We start from the raw sequence: 17,242 nt of genomic DNA on the forward strand, positions 1-17,242 counted from the left end.
CTCATCATCCCAGCTGACCATCCATCCAGGACAGAGAGAGACAGAGTGAGTGGATCCCCTCATCATCCCAGCTGACCATCCATCCAGGACTGAGAGAGACAGAGTGAGTGGATCCCCTCATCATCCCAACTGACCATCCATCCAGCTGAACTCTACACCTCTCGGTCTTCCTCACAGGGTCATTGGGGAACTACAGTAGACTGAGGTGATGGCTCCATAAGGGAGACTACTGAGGTGATGGCTCCATAAGGGAGACTACTGAGGTGATGGCACCATAAGGGAGACTACTGAGGTGATGGCACCATAAGGGAGACTACTGAGGTGATGGCTCCATAAGGGAGACTACTGAGGTGATGGCTCCATAAGGGAGACTACTGAGGTGATGGCACCATAAGGGAGACTACTGAGGTGATGGCACCATAAGGGAGACTACTGAGGTGATGGCACCATAAGGGAGACTACTGAGGTGATGGCTCCATAAGGGAGACTACTGAGGTGATGGCTCCATAAGGGAGACTACTGAGGTGATGGCTCCATAAGGGAGACTACTGAGGTGATGGCTCCATAAGGGAGACTACTGAGGTGATGGCTCCATAAGGGAGACTACTGAGGTGATGGCACCATAAGGGAGACTACTGAGGTGATGGCTCCATAAGGGAGACTACTGAGGTGATGGCTCCATAAGGGAGACTACTGAGGTGATGGCACCATAAGGGAGACTACTGAGGTGATGGCTCCATAAGGGAGACTACTGAGGTGATGGCTCCATAAGTGGGGATGAGAACATCTGACAAGGCAATTCTCTCACTGACCAAACATAACCTTTTAGCTGTCACAAGCAGTTTGGTTAATCCTGGTCTAAACTTGATCAACAGTTTTAATAGAGCATCGTCTTACCAACAGCACTACCACTAGGCCAGACTCTGCATCGTCTTACCAACAGCACTACCACTAGGCCAGACTCTGCATCGCACTACCACTAGGCCAGACTCTGCATCGTATTACCAACAGCACTACCACTAGGCCAGACTCTGCATCGTCTTACCAACAGCACTACCACTAGGCCAGACTCTGCATCGTATTACCAACAGCACTACCACTAGGCCAGACTCTGCATCGTATTACCAACAGCACTACCACTAGGCCAGACTCTGCATCGTATTACCAACAGCACTACCACTAGGCCAGACTCTGCATCGTATTACCAACAGCACTACCACTAGGCCAGACTCTGCATCGTCTTACCAACAGCACTACCACTAGGCCAGACTCTGCATCGTCTTACCAACAGCACTACCACTAGGCCAGACTCTGCATCGTATTACCAACAGCACTACCACTAGGCCAGACTCTGCATCGTCTTACCAACAGCACTACCACTAGGCCAGACTCTGCATCGTCTTACCAACAGCACTACCACTAGGCCAGACTCTGCATCGTATTACCAACAGCACTACCACTAGGCCAGACTCTGCATCGTCTTACCAACAGCACTACCACTAGGCCAGACTCTGCATCGTCTTACCAACAGCACTACCACTAGGACAGACTCTGCATCGTATTACCAACAGCACTACCACTAGGCCAGACTCTGCATCGGGGGCGGCAGGTAGCTTAGTGGGTAAGAGCGTTGTGCCAGTAACCGAAAGGTCGCTGGTTCTAATCCCCGAGCCGACTAGGTGAAAAATCTGTCTGTGCCCTTGAGCAAGGCACTTAACCCTAATTGCTCCTGTAAGTCGCTCTGGATAAGAGCGTCTGCTAAATGACTGTAAATGTAAATGTAAATCGTATTACCAACAGCACTACCACTAGGCCAGACTCTGCATCGTATTACCAACAGCACTACCACTAGGCCAGACTCTGCATCGTATTACCAACAGCACTACCACTAGGCCAGACTCTGCATCGTCTTACCAACAGCACTACCACTAGGCCAGACTCTGCATCGTATTACCAACAGCACTACCACTAGGCCAGACTCTGCCTCGTATTACCAACAGCACTACCACTAGGCCAGACTCTGCCTCGTATTACCAACAGCACTACCACTAGGCCAGACTCTGCATCGTATTACCAACAGCACTACCACTAGGCCAGACTCTGCATCGTCTTACCAACAGCACTACCACTAGGCCAGACTCTGCATCGTATTACCAACAGCACTACCACTAGGCCAGACTCTGCATCGGGGGCGGCAGGTAGCTTAGTGGGTAAGAGCGTTGTGCCAGTAACCGAAAGGTCGCTGGTTCTAATCCCCGAGCCGACTAGGTGAAAAATCTGTCTGTGCCCTTGAGCAAGGCACTTAACCCTAATTGCTCCTGTAAGTCGCTCTGGATAAGAGCGTCTGCTAAATGACTGTAAATGTAAATGTAAATCGTATTACCAACAGCACTACCACTAGGCCAGACTCTGCATCGTATTACCAACAGCACTACCACTAGGCCAGACTCTGCATCGTATTACCAACAGCACTACCACTAGGCCAGACTCTGCATCGTCTTACCAACAGCACTACCACTAGGCCAGACTCTGCATCGTATTACCAACAGCACTACCACTAGGCCAGACTCTGCCTCGTATTACCAACAGCACTACCACTAGGCCAGACTCTGCCTCGTATTACCAACAGCACTACCACTAGGCCAGACTCTGCATCGTATTACCAACAGCACTACCACTAGGCCAGACTCTGCATCGTCTTACCAACAGCACTACCACTAGGCCAGACTCTGCATCGTCTTACCAACAGCACTACCACTAGGCCAGACTCTGCATCGTATTACCAACAGCACTACCACTAGGCCAGACTCTGCATCGTCTTACCAACAGCACTACCACTAGGCCAGACTCTGCATCGTCTTACCAACAGCACTACCACTAGGCCAGACTCTGCATCGTATTACCAACAGCACTACCACTAGGCCAGACTCTGCCTCGTATTACCAACAGCACTACCACTAGGCCAGACTCTGCCTCGTATTACCAACAGCACTACCACTAGGCCAGACTCTGCCTCGTATTACCAACAGCACTACCACTAGGCCAGACTCTGCATCGTATTACCAACAGCACTACCACTAGGCCAGACTCTGCATCGTGATACCAACAGCACTACCACTAGGCCAGACTCTGCATCGTATTACCAACAGCACTACCACTAGGCCAGACTCTGCATCGTCTTACCAACAGCACTACCACTAGGCCAGACTCTGCATCGTATTACCAACAGCACTACCACTAGGCCAGACTCTGCATCGCACTACCACTAGGCCAGACTCTGCATCGTCTTACCAACAGCACTACCACTAGGCCAGACTCTGCATCGTCTTACCAACAGCACTACCACTAGGCCAGACTCTGCATCGTATTACCAACAGCACTACCACTAGGCCAGACTCTGCATCGCACTACCACTAGGCCAGACTCTGCATCGTATTACCAACAGCACTACCACTAGGCCAGACTCTGGCATCGCACTACCACTAGGCCAGACTCTGCATCGTATTACCAACAGCACTACCACTAGGCCAGACTCTGCATCGCACTACCACTAGGCCAGACTCTGCATCGTATTACCAACAGCACTACCACTAGGCCAGACTCTGCATCGTATTACCAACAGCACTACCACTAGGCCAGACTCTGCATCGTCTTACCAACAGCACTACCACTAGGCCAGACTCTGCATCGTATTACCAACAGCACTACCACTAGGCCAGACTCTGCATCGTATTACCAACAGCACTACCACTAGGCCAGACTCTGCATCGTCTTACCAACAGCACTACCACTAGGCCAGACTCTGCATCGTCTTACCAACAGCACTACCACTAGGCCAGACTCTGCATCGTCTTACCAACAGCACTACCACTAGGCCAGACTCTGCATCGTATTACCAACAGCACTACCACTAGGCCAGACTCTGCATCGTATTACCAACAGCACTACCACTAGGCCAGACTCTGTATCGTCTTACCAACAGCACTACCACTAGGCCAGACTCTGCATCGTCTTACCAACAGCACTACCACTAGGCCAGACTCTGCATCGTCTTACCAACAGCACTACCACTAGGCCAGACTCTGCATCGTCTTACCAACAGCACTACCACTAGGCCAGACTCTGCATCGTATTACCAACAGCACTACCACTAGGCCAGACTCTGCATCGTATACCAACAGCACTACCACTAGGCCAGACTCTGCATCGTCTTACCAACAGCACTACCACTAGGCCAGACTCTGCATCGTCTTACCAACAGCACTACCACTAGGCCAGACTCTGCATCGTCTTACCAACAGCACTACCACTAGGCCAGACTCTGCATCGTCTTACCAACAGCACTACCACTAGGCCAGACTCTGCATCGTATTACCAACAGCACTACCACTAGGCCAGACTCTGCATCGTATTACCAACAGCACTACCACTAGGCCAGACTCTGCATCGTATTACCAACAGCACTACCACTAGGCCAGACTCTGCATCGTATTACCAACAGCACTACCACTAGGGCCAGACTCTGCATCGTATTACCAACAGCACTACCACTAGGCCAGACTCTGCATCGTATTACCAACAGCACTACCACTAGGCCAGACTCTGCATCGTATTACCAACAGCACTACCACTAGGCCAGACTCTGCATCGTATTACCAACAGCACTACCACTAGGCCAGACTCTGCATCGTCTTACCAACAGCACTACCACTAGGCCAGACTCTGCATCGTCTTACCAACAGCACTACCACTAGGCCAGACTCTGCATCAGTATTACCAACAGCACTACCACTAGGCCAGACTCTGCATCGCACTACCACTAGGCCAGACTCTGCATCGTCTTACCAACAGCACTACCACTAGGCCAGACTCTGCATCGTCTTACCAACAGCACTACCACTAGGCCAGACTCGGCATCGTATTACCAACAGCACTACCACTAGGCCAGACTCTGCATCGCACTACCACTAGGCCAGACTCTGCATCGTATTACCAACAGCACTACCACTAGGCCAGACTCTGGCATCGCACTACCACTAGGCCAGACTCTGCATCGTATTACCAACAGCACTACTACTAGGCCAGACTCTGCATCGCACTACCACTAGGCCAGACTCTGCATCGTATTACCAACAGCACTACCACTAGGCCAGACTCTGCATCGTCTTACCAACAGCACTACCACTAGGCCAGACTCTGCATCGTATTACCAACAGCACTACCACTAGGCCAGACTCTGCATCGTCTTACCAACAGCACTACCACTAGGCCAGACTCTGCATCGTATTACCAACAGCACTACCACTAGGCCAGACTCTGCATCGTATTACCAACAGCACTACCACTAGGCCAGACTCTGCATCGTATTACCAACAGCACTACCACTAGGCCAGACTCTGCATCGTCTTACCAACAGCACTACCACTAGGCCAGACTCTGCATCGTCTTACCAACAGCACTACCACTAGGCCAGACTCTGCATCGTCTTACCAACAGCACTACCACTAGGCCAGACTCTGCATCGTATTACCAACAGCACTACCACTAGGCCAGACTCTGCATCGTATTACCAACAGCACTACCACTAGGCCAGACTCTGCCTCGTATTACCAACAGCACTACCACTAGGCCAGACTCTGCCTCGTATTACCAACAGCACTACCACTAGGCCAGACTCTGCATCGTCTTACCAACAGCACTACCACTAGGCCAGACTCTGCATCGTATTACCAACAGCACTACCACTAGGCCAGACTCTGCATCGTATTACCAACAGCACTACCACTAGGCCAGACTCTGCATCGTATTACCAACAGCACTACCACTAGGCCAGACTCTGCCTCGTATTACCAACAGCACTACCACTAGGCCAGACTCTGCATCGTATTACCAACAGCACTACCACTAGGCCAGACTCTGCATCGTATTACCAACAGCACTACCACTAGGCCAGACTCTGCATCGTATTACCAACAGCACTACCACTAGGCCAGACTCTGCATCGTATTACCAACAGCACTACCACTAGGCCAGACTCTGCATCGTATTACCAACAGCACTACCACTAGGCCAGACTCTGCATCGTATTACCAACAGCACTACCACTAGGCCAGACTCTGCATCGTCTTACCAACAGCACTACCACTAGGCCAGACTCTGCATCGTATTACCAACAGCACTACCACTAGGCCAGACTCTGCATCGTATTACCAACAGCACTACCACTAGGCCAGACTCTGCATCGTATTACCAACAGCACTACCACTAGGCCAGACTCTGCATCGTCTTACCAACAGCACTACCACTAGGTCAGACTCTGCATCGTATTACCAACAGCACTACCACTAGGCCAGACTCTGCATCGTCTTACCAACAGCACTACCACTAGGCCAGACTCTGCATCGCACTACCACTAGGCCAGACTCTGGCATGTTAACAGTGGATTACCTTGGCCTTGACCAGTTTCCTGGCAGTCTTAATCTTGGCCTCACAGAAAGCCCCTCTGTACTTGGCGCTGACATCAGTGCCCACCGTCAGGTAGGGCGGCTCCTCCGGGGTCTGAAGAGAGAGAGAGGGAGGGGAGAGACTGAGTGGAAGGGAGTCAATAATAACCATTCAGATTAGTGGAGATGAACAAGAGATTAAAAGGATTCAAAATCAGGACAGATTAGTGGGAGAGGAGGCAGTGAGTGAATAATACCATTGAGATCTGTGATGACAATGTAACACTCGTACTAAGCAACTAAACATTCGCATTTGTCTTTTCTTACCAGCACTGACAGCTGATCCCTACTTTATTGAGGAAAAATGTACTTACTACAACTGAGATATATGGCTCTGGATAAGAATGTCTGATAAATGACTAACATGTCAATGATGAACAAAAGGTTACCACAACTCAGGGCTAATAGTAGGGCCTCTAGGGAAACTAGAGATGACTCTGGGAAACGAGCGAGGACTCGGGGAAACGAGCGAGGACTCTGGGAAACGAGCGAGGACTCGGGGAAACGAGCGAGGACTCGGGAAAACGAGCGAGGACTCGGGGAAACGAGCGAGGACTCGGGGAAATGAGCGAGGACTCTGGGAAACGAGCGAGGACTCTGGGAAACGAGCGAGGACTCGGGGAAACGAGCGAGGACTCTGGGAAACGAGCGAGGACTCGGGGAAACGAGCCATCTACAGTTTACAGAGTCAGCAGGCTTCATTATAGTCATCTACTACCTCTCGGTACCTGTGCTATTTTGTACGCTGTGGTCGGCTGCAGTCAAAGTTCATTTCACGGAGGAAGGAGAGCATGATGCGTCTTCAACGTCGCCTGTGAGTGAATTTCCATGTCCTATGTTCTGTAAGTGGTAACGATGAGTTGAAGTCCACCTTAATAGATTGTGACACATTCATTTATTTTATTTCGCCACGGAGTAGGCTATTTACTGTGCTTTGATTGACGACCGAACAAGTGTTGACTAGTTTATAAAAGGTGTGGAACTGACTGAATAAAGTCGATATCCTATATCCCTTTGTTATTTAGAAATCATACAGCGTAGTTAGGTGTCCATGGTAACGCATCGGGACAATTCCACAGTAACTCGGATGTTTCACTTTAAAATGCCAAACAAAAACCATTGGTTTCAAAGTTCAACAAACCACACAACTCTACCTTGAACAATCTACACAGAACGAGCTAAAGGCTAGAGCTGCCGCTTTCAAGGAGCGGGACTCTAACCCGGACGCTTATAAGAAATCCTGCTATGCCCTCCGACGAACCATCAAACAGGCAAAGTGTCAATACAGGACTAAGATTGACTCGTACTACACCGGCTCTGACGCTCGTCGGATGTGGCAGGGCTTGCAAACTATTACGGACTACAAAGAAAACCCAGCCGCGAGCTGCCCAGTGACACGAGCCTACCAGACGAGCTAAATGCCTTTTATGCTCCCTTCAAGGCAAGCAACACTGAAGCATGCATGAGAGCACCAGCTGTTCCGGAACGACTGTGTGATCACGCTCTCCGTAGCCGATGTGAGCAAGACCTTGAAACAGGTCAACATTCACAAGGCCGCGGGCCCAGAGGGACTACCAGGACGTGTACTCAGAGCATGCGTGGACCAACTGGCAAGTGTCTTCACTGACATTTTCAACATCTCCCTGACCGAGCCTGTAATACCTACATGTTAAAAACAGACCACCATAGTCCCCGTGCCCAAGAACACTAAGGTAACCTGCCTAAATGATAGGACACAGGTTGACATCGCCCAACCCTACACTACTCCACGTCTCAGATCAACACCTTGTTAGTCTGTAAAGCAGTCTGTCCGTCTGGCCTCAGGACCCTTGTTAGTCTGTATAGCAGTCTGGCAATCTGGCCTCAGGACCCTTGTTAGCCTGTATAGCTGTCTGTCAGTCTGGCCTCAGGACCCTTGTTAGTCTGTATAGCAGTCTGTCAGTCTGGCCTCAGGACCCTTGTTAGCCTGTATAGCAGTCTGGCAGTCTGGCCTCAGGACCCTTGTTAGTCTGTATAGCAGTCTGTCAGTCTGGCCTCAGGACCCTTGTTAGTCTGTATAGCAGTCTGTCAGTCTGGCCTCAGGACCCTTGTTAGCCTGTATAGCAGTCTGTCAGTCTGGCCTCAGGACCCTTGTTAGTCTGTATAGCAGTCTGTCAGTCTGGCCTCAGGACCCTTGTTAGTCTGTATAGCAGTCTGTCAGTCTGGCCTCAGGACCCTTGTTAGTCTGTATAGCAGTCTGTCCGTCTGGCCTCAGGACCCTTGTTAGTCTGTATAGCAGTCTGTCAGTCTGGCCTCAGGACCCTTGTTAGCCTGTATAGCAGTCTGTCAGTCTGGCCTCAGGACCCTTGTTAGCCTGTATAGCAGTCTGTCAGTCTGGCCTCAGGACCCTTGTTAGAAGTCTGTCAGTCTGGCATCAGGACCCTTGTTAGTCTAAAGTAGTATGTCAGTCTGGCCTCAGGACCCTTGTTAGTCTGTAAAGCAGTCTGTCAGTCTGGCCTCAGGACCCTTGTTAGCCTGTATAGCAGTCTGGCAGTCTGGCCTCAGGACCCTTGTTAGCCTGTATAGCAGTTTGTCAGTCTGGCCTCAGGACCCTTGTTAGTCTGTATAGCAGTCTGTCCGTCTGGCCTCAGGACCCTTGTTAGTCTGTATAGCAGTGTGTCCGTCTGGCCTCAGGACCCTTGTTAGCAGTCTGTCAGTCTGGCCTCAGGACCCTTGTTAGTCTGTATAGCAGTCTGTCAGTCTGGCCTCGGGACCCTTGTTAGTCTGTATAGCAGTCTGTCCGTCTGGCCTCAGGACCCTTGTTAGCAGTCTGTCAGTCTGGCCTCAGGACCCTTGTTAGTCTGTATAGCAGTCTGTCAGTCTGGCCTCAGGACCCTTGTTAGCCTGTATAGCAGTCTGGCAGTCTGGCATCAAGACCCTTGTTAGCCTGTATAGCAGTCTGGCAGTCTGGCATCAGGACCCTTGTTAGCCTGTATAGCAGTCTGTTAGTCTGGCCTCAGGACCCTTGTTAGTCTGTATAGCAGTCTGGCAGTCTGGCATCAGGACCCTTGTTAGCCTGTATAGCAGTCTGGCAGTCTGGCATCAGGACCCTTGTTAGCCTGTATAGCAGTCTGTTAGTCTGGCCTCAGGACCCTTGTTAGTCTGTATAGCAGTCTGTCAGTCTGGCCTCAGGACCCTTGTTAGTCTGTATAGCAGTCTGTTAGTCTGGCCTCAGGACCCTTGTTAGTCTGTATAGCAGTCTGTCCGTCTGGCCTCAGGACCCTTGTTAGTCTGTATAGCAGTCTGTCAGTCTGGCCTCAGGACCCTTGTTAGCCTGTATAGCAGTCTGTCAGTCTGGCCTCAGGACCCTTGTTAGTCTGTATAGCAGTCTGTCCGTCTGGCCTCAGGACCCTTGTTAGCAGTCTGTCAGTCTGGCCTCAGGACCCTTGTTAGTCTGTATAGCAGTCTGTCAGTCTGGCCTCAGGACCCTTGTTAGTCTGTATAGCAGTCTGTCAGTCTGGCCTCGGGACCCTTGTTAGCCTGTATAGCAGTCTGTCTGTCTGGCCTCAGGACCCTTGTTAGTCTGTATAGCAGTCTGTCAGTCTGGCCTCAGGACCCTTGTTAGTCTGTATAGCAGTCTGTCAGTCTGGCCTCAGGACCCTTGTTAGTCTGTATAGCAGTCTGTCAGTCTGGCCTCAGGACCCTTGTTAGTCTGTATAGCAGTCTGGCAGTCTGGCCTCAGGACCCTTGTTAGTCTGTATAGCAGTCTGTCAGTCTGGCCTCAGGACCCTTGTTAGCAGTTTGTCAGTCTGGCCTCAGGACCCTTGTTAGTCTGTATAGCAGTCTGGCCTCAGGACCCTTGTTAGTCTGTATAGCAGTCAGGAATACAGTGAAACCAGCTAACAGCTGCCCTGCATGTCACAATACCACTCTTACATGACAGCGCATCGATTCTAGTGATGGGGGGGAATGTATACAGTTACATATCACAATATTATTTTTTGACAATATTATATATTTGTCTCCCAAGATGTAATTAATATGGCCATTTCACTTCCAAGATTTAATTTATATGGATATTTAACTCCCATGATGTAATTTATATGGATATTCGACTCCCAAGATTTGTTTTTCCTACTGTATGTAGCATTGTCCAGGGCCGGCGCCAGAACGACTGAGTTGGAGAGGGGGGGCACGTTTTTTCTATGGATTTTATAGTAAAGACCTAATTTAATTTAATTTTAATGCGGCATGAACACAACCAGTCATGATGTTGTCATCTTATTGTCAACCTACTTCTTAAAGTGATTTGTTTATCTTTGCATGTTCGTCCAAAATAATCCCAGCATACGAAATAATCCCAGCATACGAAATAATCCCAGCATACGAAAAGTGCACCGTTCACCCGCCAACTTCCCCTTCAGTGGTGTCGTGCTATTTTCTTAGGTGAGGTAGCGCAAATTATTTTATTTTTTTATTACATTTTTGTACTGACAGATGTAGCCTATTGAATACCATTGTAGAACAGGCCTATGCATAAAATTCATCCTCCAATTGCAATGGTCTGCCTGTGCCCAAACATAGTCAATAAAACATTTTTTGACCAAGTTAAGCATACCTAATTTCAAAAATCGGCCATCACTGTCAATTGTGAATGACAATTCTTTACGTTTTACCGGGGATGACGTCCATACTGTGTCTGCATGCCAATCAGTTTCATGGGAATTTAGATCTTCTTGAAATACTGTTTTGTGGAGCGCGCTGTTGAGTTTTGAACGCATGAGGAAAAAAACGTTTCAGCTTCAGATAAGAAATGAGTGATTTTTTGATGTACCATGGACCTACCAGAGTTTATGCTATTATATTCAGATCTGTAATGTAGAATACTAATGAATCATTGATTCAGCTCTGATCTAACTTTACTAAACAAGCACCATCGTGAGAAGTGATAATCTTCTATTTGTAGTAATAATAATAATTGTATTTAGTTTTTTATTTCACCTTTATTTAACCAGGTACAGTGGGGAAAAAAAGTATTTAGTCAGCCACCAATTGTGCAAGTTCTCCCACTTAAAAAGATGAGAGAGGCCTGTAATTTTCATCATAGGTACACGTCAACTATGACAGACAAATTGAGAAAAAAAAATCCAGAAAATCCCATTGTAGGATTTTTAATGAATTTATTTGCAAATTATGGTGGAAAATAAGTATTTGGTCACCTACAAACAAGCAAGATTTCTGGCTCTCACAGACCTGTAACTTCTTCTTTAAGAGGCTCCTCTGTCCTCCACTCGTTACCTGTATTAATGGCACCTGTTTGAACTTGTTATCAGTATAAAAGACACCTGTCCACAACCTCAAACAGTCACACTCCAAACTCCACAATGGCCAAGACCAAAGAGCTGTCAAAGGACACCAAAAACAAAATTGTAGACCTGGCTGGGAAGACTGAATCTGCAATAGGTAAGCAGCTTGGTTTGAAGAAATCAACTGTGGGAGCAATTATTAGGAAATGGAAGACATACACCACTACTGATAATCTCCCTCGATCTGGGGCTCCACGCAAGATCTCACCCCGTGGGGTCAAAATGATCACAAGAACGGTGAGCAAAAATCCCAGAACCACACGGGGGGACCTAGTGAATGACCTGCAGAGAGCTGGGACCAAAGTAACAAAGCCTACCATCAGTAACACACTACGCCACCAGGGACTCAAATCCTGCAGTGCCAGACGTGTCCCCCTGCTTAAGCCAGTACATGTCCAGGCCCGTCTGAAGTGCATTTGGATGATCCAGAAGAGGATTGGGAGAATGTCATATGGTCAGATGAAACCAAAATATAACTTTTTGGTAAAAACTCAACTTGTCATGTTTGGAGGACAAAGAATGCTGAGTTGCATCCAAAGAACACCATACCTACTGTGAAGCATGGGGTTGGAAACATCATGCTTTGGGGCTGTTTTTCTGCAAAGGGACCAGGACGACTGATCCATGTAAAGGAAAGAATGAATGGGGCCATGTATCGTGAGATTTTGAGTGAAAACCTCCTTCCATCAGCAAGGGCATTGAAGATGAAACGTGGCTGGGTCTTTCAGCATGACAATGATCCCAAACACACCGCCCGGGCAACGAAGGAGTGGCTTCGTAAGAAGCATTTCAAGGTCCTGGAGTGGCCTAGCCAGTCTCCAGATCTCAACCCCATAGAAAATCTTTGGAGGGAGTTGAAAGTCTGTGTTGCCCAGCGACAGCCCCAAAACATCACTGCTCTAGAGGAGATCTGCATGGAGGAATGGGCCAAAATACCAGCAACAGTGTGTGAAAACCTTGTGAAGACTTACAGAAAACGTTTGACCTGTGTCATTGCCAACAAAGGGTATATAACAAAGTATTGAGAAACTTTTGTTATTGACCAAATACTTATTTTCCACCATAATTTGCAAATAAATTCATTAAAAATCCTACAATGTGATTTTCTGGATTTTTTTTCCTCATTTTGTCTGTCATGGTTGACGTGTACCTATGATGAAAATTACAGGCCTCTCATCTTTTTAAGTGGGAGAACTTGCACAATTGGTGGCTGACTAAATACTTTTTTTCCCCACTGTATAGTGTAGACTGTAGTTGCTTACCAAGACAACATTGAATGTTCCTGAGTGGCCTAGTTACAGTTTTGATTTGAATTGGCTTTTAGAATTCTGAAAATAATAAATGTGCAAATATTCTACAATCCAGGTGTGCAAAGCTCTTGCCCAGAAAGACACAGCTGTAATCGCTACCAAATGTGAATCTAACATGTATTTGACTCAGGGGTGTGAATACGTATGGAAATTAAATGTTGCTGTATTTCATTTTAAACAAATTCATTTTGTCATTATGGAGTATTGTGTGTAGAAGGGTGAGAAAAAAATATATTTAATGAATTTTGAATTCAGGCTGTAACACAACAAAATGTGGAATAATTCAAGGGGTATGAATACTTTCTGAAGGTACTGTAGTTTGTGCTGTACGTTAACTAATATACAGTACATGGGCTCTAATTAAAATAATTAAATTAGTTTACAACTGTACAATTTATATAAAAACAACGAAGACTGCCGGAAAGGCCCAAACGCAAGATTGTAAATTTGATGCGCACCAAGTTGTGCTTCACGTTTTAGGAAAAACGGCAGTGAAGATGTTTATACAATATTCACAACATAGACACAACTACAATCTTTATAGAATAAATATCTAATTTCTTCAATTACATGTGGAAAAATATATTTGAGTGAACATTATCAAGCAACAGACGAAACAAAGTGAATTCTCTCCTCCCTCTATTCCCCGGTTTTAGCTTGCCGCCATTACTGGCTAGCTTTAGGATATCTACTAGCCCATACCGGTGACAAACTTGGCTATGATATCAACAGTACAAACAAAATCTAGTTCCCGTATTCTGCCAGCTAGAAAGAAACAGATGTGTCTGCCTTCACTAGTTGTGTCTGCCTTCACTAGTTGTGTCTGCCTTCACTAGTTGTGTCTGCCTTCACTAGTTGTGTCTGCCTTCACTAGTTGTGTCTGCCTTCACTAGTTGTGTCTGCCTTCACTAGTTGTGTCTGCCTTCACTAGTTGTGTCTGCCTTCACTAGTTGTGTCTGCCTTCACTAGTTGTGTCTGCCTTCACTAGTTGTGTCTGCCTTCACTAGCTGCCTACTTCGGAGCTGTGACGCCTGTGAGAAGGACCCGATCACGTGACGGCCATTTGCTAATAGAAATTGAGATATCTGAGAGAGCCGTGCCCCACAAAAGGGTCCGCTGGGAAATTTGAGACCTGGCTGGCAGACATGTTAAATGTGGTTACTTTTGCGTTAAATCAGCGTTATTTAGATGGAAGAGTTAAAATGCGGTAGCTCTAGAGCTAGCTAACGTTAGCGTAGAGGTGGTACGCTAGCTAGCTAACGTTAGCATAGAGGTAGTACGCTAGCTACGCTAGCTAGCTAACGTTAGCATAGAGGTAGTACGCTAGCTAGCTAACGTTAGCATAGAGGTAGTACGCTAGCTAGCTAACGTTAGCATAGAGGTAGTACGCTAGCTAGGTATCTAGGCTACGCTAGATAGGTACGCTAGCTCTTTCACTTACCCGGTGAAGCCCTGATCCTGTTGGCTGTTTGTATTACTTTATAACCACGTTGTCGGTAGGGAAAAGCAACTTTATAACCAAGTGTTGCTACCACAGAAAGATTGGCCATCTTGATGAATAGAAATGTAATTGCTAGCTAGCTCAATACTACTAACCCACAAGTTGTATTTTTTTTATTTGACCCACGAGTATATGAATGGTGAGCATGGTCACAAATGAGAGAACACCTCACTCTGACCATTGTACTCGCCCTAGCAGAGCTGGTTAGGCTGTTTTCATGTTATCCAGAGCGTTGGTGATTGTAACTGTGCTGCTGGCAACAATTTTTTTGCCGACGTTTACTGACACTGGCCATATTCAACGGGTGTTCAGCGTTTGTCAATTCATCAGTTATTCTGCGCTCTGGCACACCATCAGATAAGATAGCCAGAGAGAATTAACAATGACCATTGAGAACGCACAACGACTGTACCACTTAGCTAAGCTAAGAATGACATATAGTTCATATACTGGCAAGTTCCATGTATTAGCAGCCAACTAACGTTAGGTAGCTAGCTAACATACCGGTACATACTGCTGTAATGATATGCTATGCGTGTCGTAAGGATAGCGTAGCTAATAAATTGTCAGCCAACATAACGTGTAAGTTATTTGAAAAGTCATTACTTTATTGCATTGGTCAACATTTTCTTACCATTTTTTAAAAACATAATTAGTTAAAGCAGTGAATTTGTGTCTGCTCTTGTCGGATTTCAGCTGCATATTTTCTGCCATTTTCTTGAAATCTGAAACCGTTGTGAAGCCACGCCCATTTTCTGAAGCATTGTATTATGGGCCCTAAAAGGACGGAAATAGTGACCAATGCTTGTATTCTTCGTATTTAGGCGAATTTAGTACGACATCCTCAACATTTTTTGCATACTAACTATATCCATACTATGACAATTAGCATACTATAAATGTACGTCACAAATAGTATGGTTAGCGCAGTTAGTATGAGTATTTGAACACAGCTCTGGAAATAGCTGTGCAGCAACACTCCCCATCCAACCTGACAGAGCTTGAGAGGATCTGCAGAGAAGAATTGGAGAAACTCCCCAAATACAGGTGTACCAAGCATGTAGCGTCATACCCAAGAAGACTCGAGTCTGTAATCGCTGCCAAAGGTGCTTCAACAAAGTACTGAGTAAAGGGTCTGAATGCTTATGGAAATGTGATATTTCCGTTTTTTTTTTTTTTTTTAGATTTGCAAACATAAAAAACACTTTTCTGCTTTGCCATTTTGGGGTATTGTGTAGCTTAAAGTGGGAGGCGGGATCGAGCTTTTTTTTACTGTCATTCTGCACAGCTGCAGGGGCTCAATTACGTGATGACGTTGAGCACCATTATCGGGACCCTTTTTGGCTCTTGACACTTCTTTCAGACCTACTGGTTAAAAAGTTACAAAACTTCCAGAAAATCTCATATTTCCTGAATTTCAGCCTACATTAGTCTACAGTGGTAAAAGGCTTTTACTTCATGAATTACTGCCAATGCATAAACTTCACAAATACAACAAAGGTCTTTTCAGACATGAAAATAATCTGTGAAGACATGGCAAATTGCTTCTCCACAGTAAATGAGTTAAAAAGAACCATATAAAATCATGTGTAGAGTAGAGGAATGCATTACCTTCATCTCTATACCAGTCCTCTGGGCTCCTCTTGAGTGACCAGCGTAACGAATCCGTGGCTGAAAATGGACGTTTTGAAAACCGTGTCAGTCATCTCACATCAGTTTATGACCAGACTCCACCATGACTCTGTATAAATAGCTTTCTGTGTAGGTAGGATTGTGTACACTAGCCTGAGTGCCAGGCCAGTCTATTTGCCATCATGCCAAATCCTTCACTCTTCGTCATGCCAAACATTGCTGGCATTACGGCACAAGCAGACTGACACTCAGGCTAGTGTACACAATCCAACATCAGGGATTACAGTCACACAATCTTACCTAGATATCAAGCTACAGTAGTTATGGAAGAGTTGGAGAAAGCAGTGTCATATCAGGAAACAGGGTGTTTTAGGTCTTGATATGACATCCCTTAAAAAAAAAATCACTCAATGGGACAATGTTTGTATCGTTTATTTGAATCACGTAGGAACATTTTAATGAAAGAATTGTTCTCTGCTTATGACATATAGCATAAGGAAGCAGCACACTTAATGCAAATCAAAATGTATAATGCATATTAATCCAAACGTATAGTTGGTTATTGGCAAGCATTTATACCAAGAGTACATTATTTCTGAAACTTCTGAGTTGTCAAAAAGACTAGGCCTGGGCGGTATACCGTATATACCGGGGTATTTGGAAATAGCAACGGGATGGTTTTTCAATACCGTTGAAACTATTTATTAGACTTTTTTTTATACATTTGAATATTTGTTGCTACTTTTTAAGTAAATACCTGCAGTCAAATTGTGCCATACGTTAAGAGATAAAGAACATTGTGTTCTTCATTTCACCTGTCACCAGGGCATACATTTTACTTTTTTTGTCCACCAGCCACCGTGGCAGGTAGATTAAAAAATCTGCCAGAAACTCTGATTTGTTTTACCAGCGAAAAAAAAAAAAACTTTCCCTGCAAAGAAATTACACCAC

At 46.4% G+C, this 17,242-nt stretch overlaps 1 protein-coding gene across 1 annotated transcript in view; it reads right to left on the reverse strand.

Moving 5' to 3' along the window:
- The window catches only part of LOC121580594 (AT-rich interactive domain-containing protein 4B), an 88,591-nt gene that overhangs the window by 59,790 nt on the left and 11,559 nt on the right, over positions 1–17,242 (reverse strand). Inside the window, exons 2-3 of the mRNA XM_045214043.1 lie at positions 16,271–16,330; positions 6,448–6,558 (exon numbers count right to left, since the gene is read on the reverse strand). Of these exons, the coding sequence (XP_045069978.1) occupies positions 6,448–6,558; positions 16,271–16,276 (117 nt within the window). The 5' untranslated portion in view covers positions 16,277–16,330. The remainder of the gene's footprint in view (positions 1–6,447; positions 6,559–16,270; positions 16,331–17,242) is intronic.

This window comes from Coregonus clupeaformis, unplaced genomic scaffold (assembly GCF_020615455.1).
Source record: "Coregonus clupeaformis isolate EN_2021a unplaced genomic scaffold, ASM2061545v1 scaf0191, whole genome shotgun sequence".
Lineage (NCBI taxonomy): Eukaryota > Metazoa > Chordata > Actinopteri > Salmoniformes > Salmonidae > Coregonus > Coregonus clupeaformis.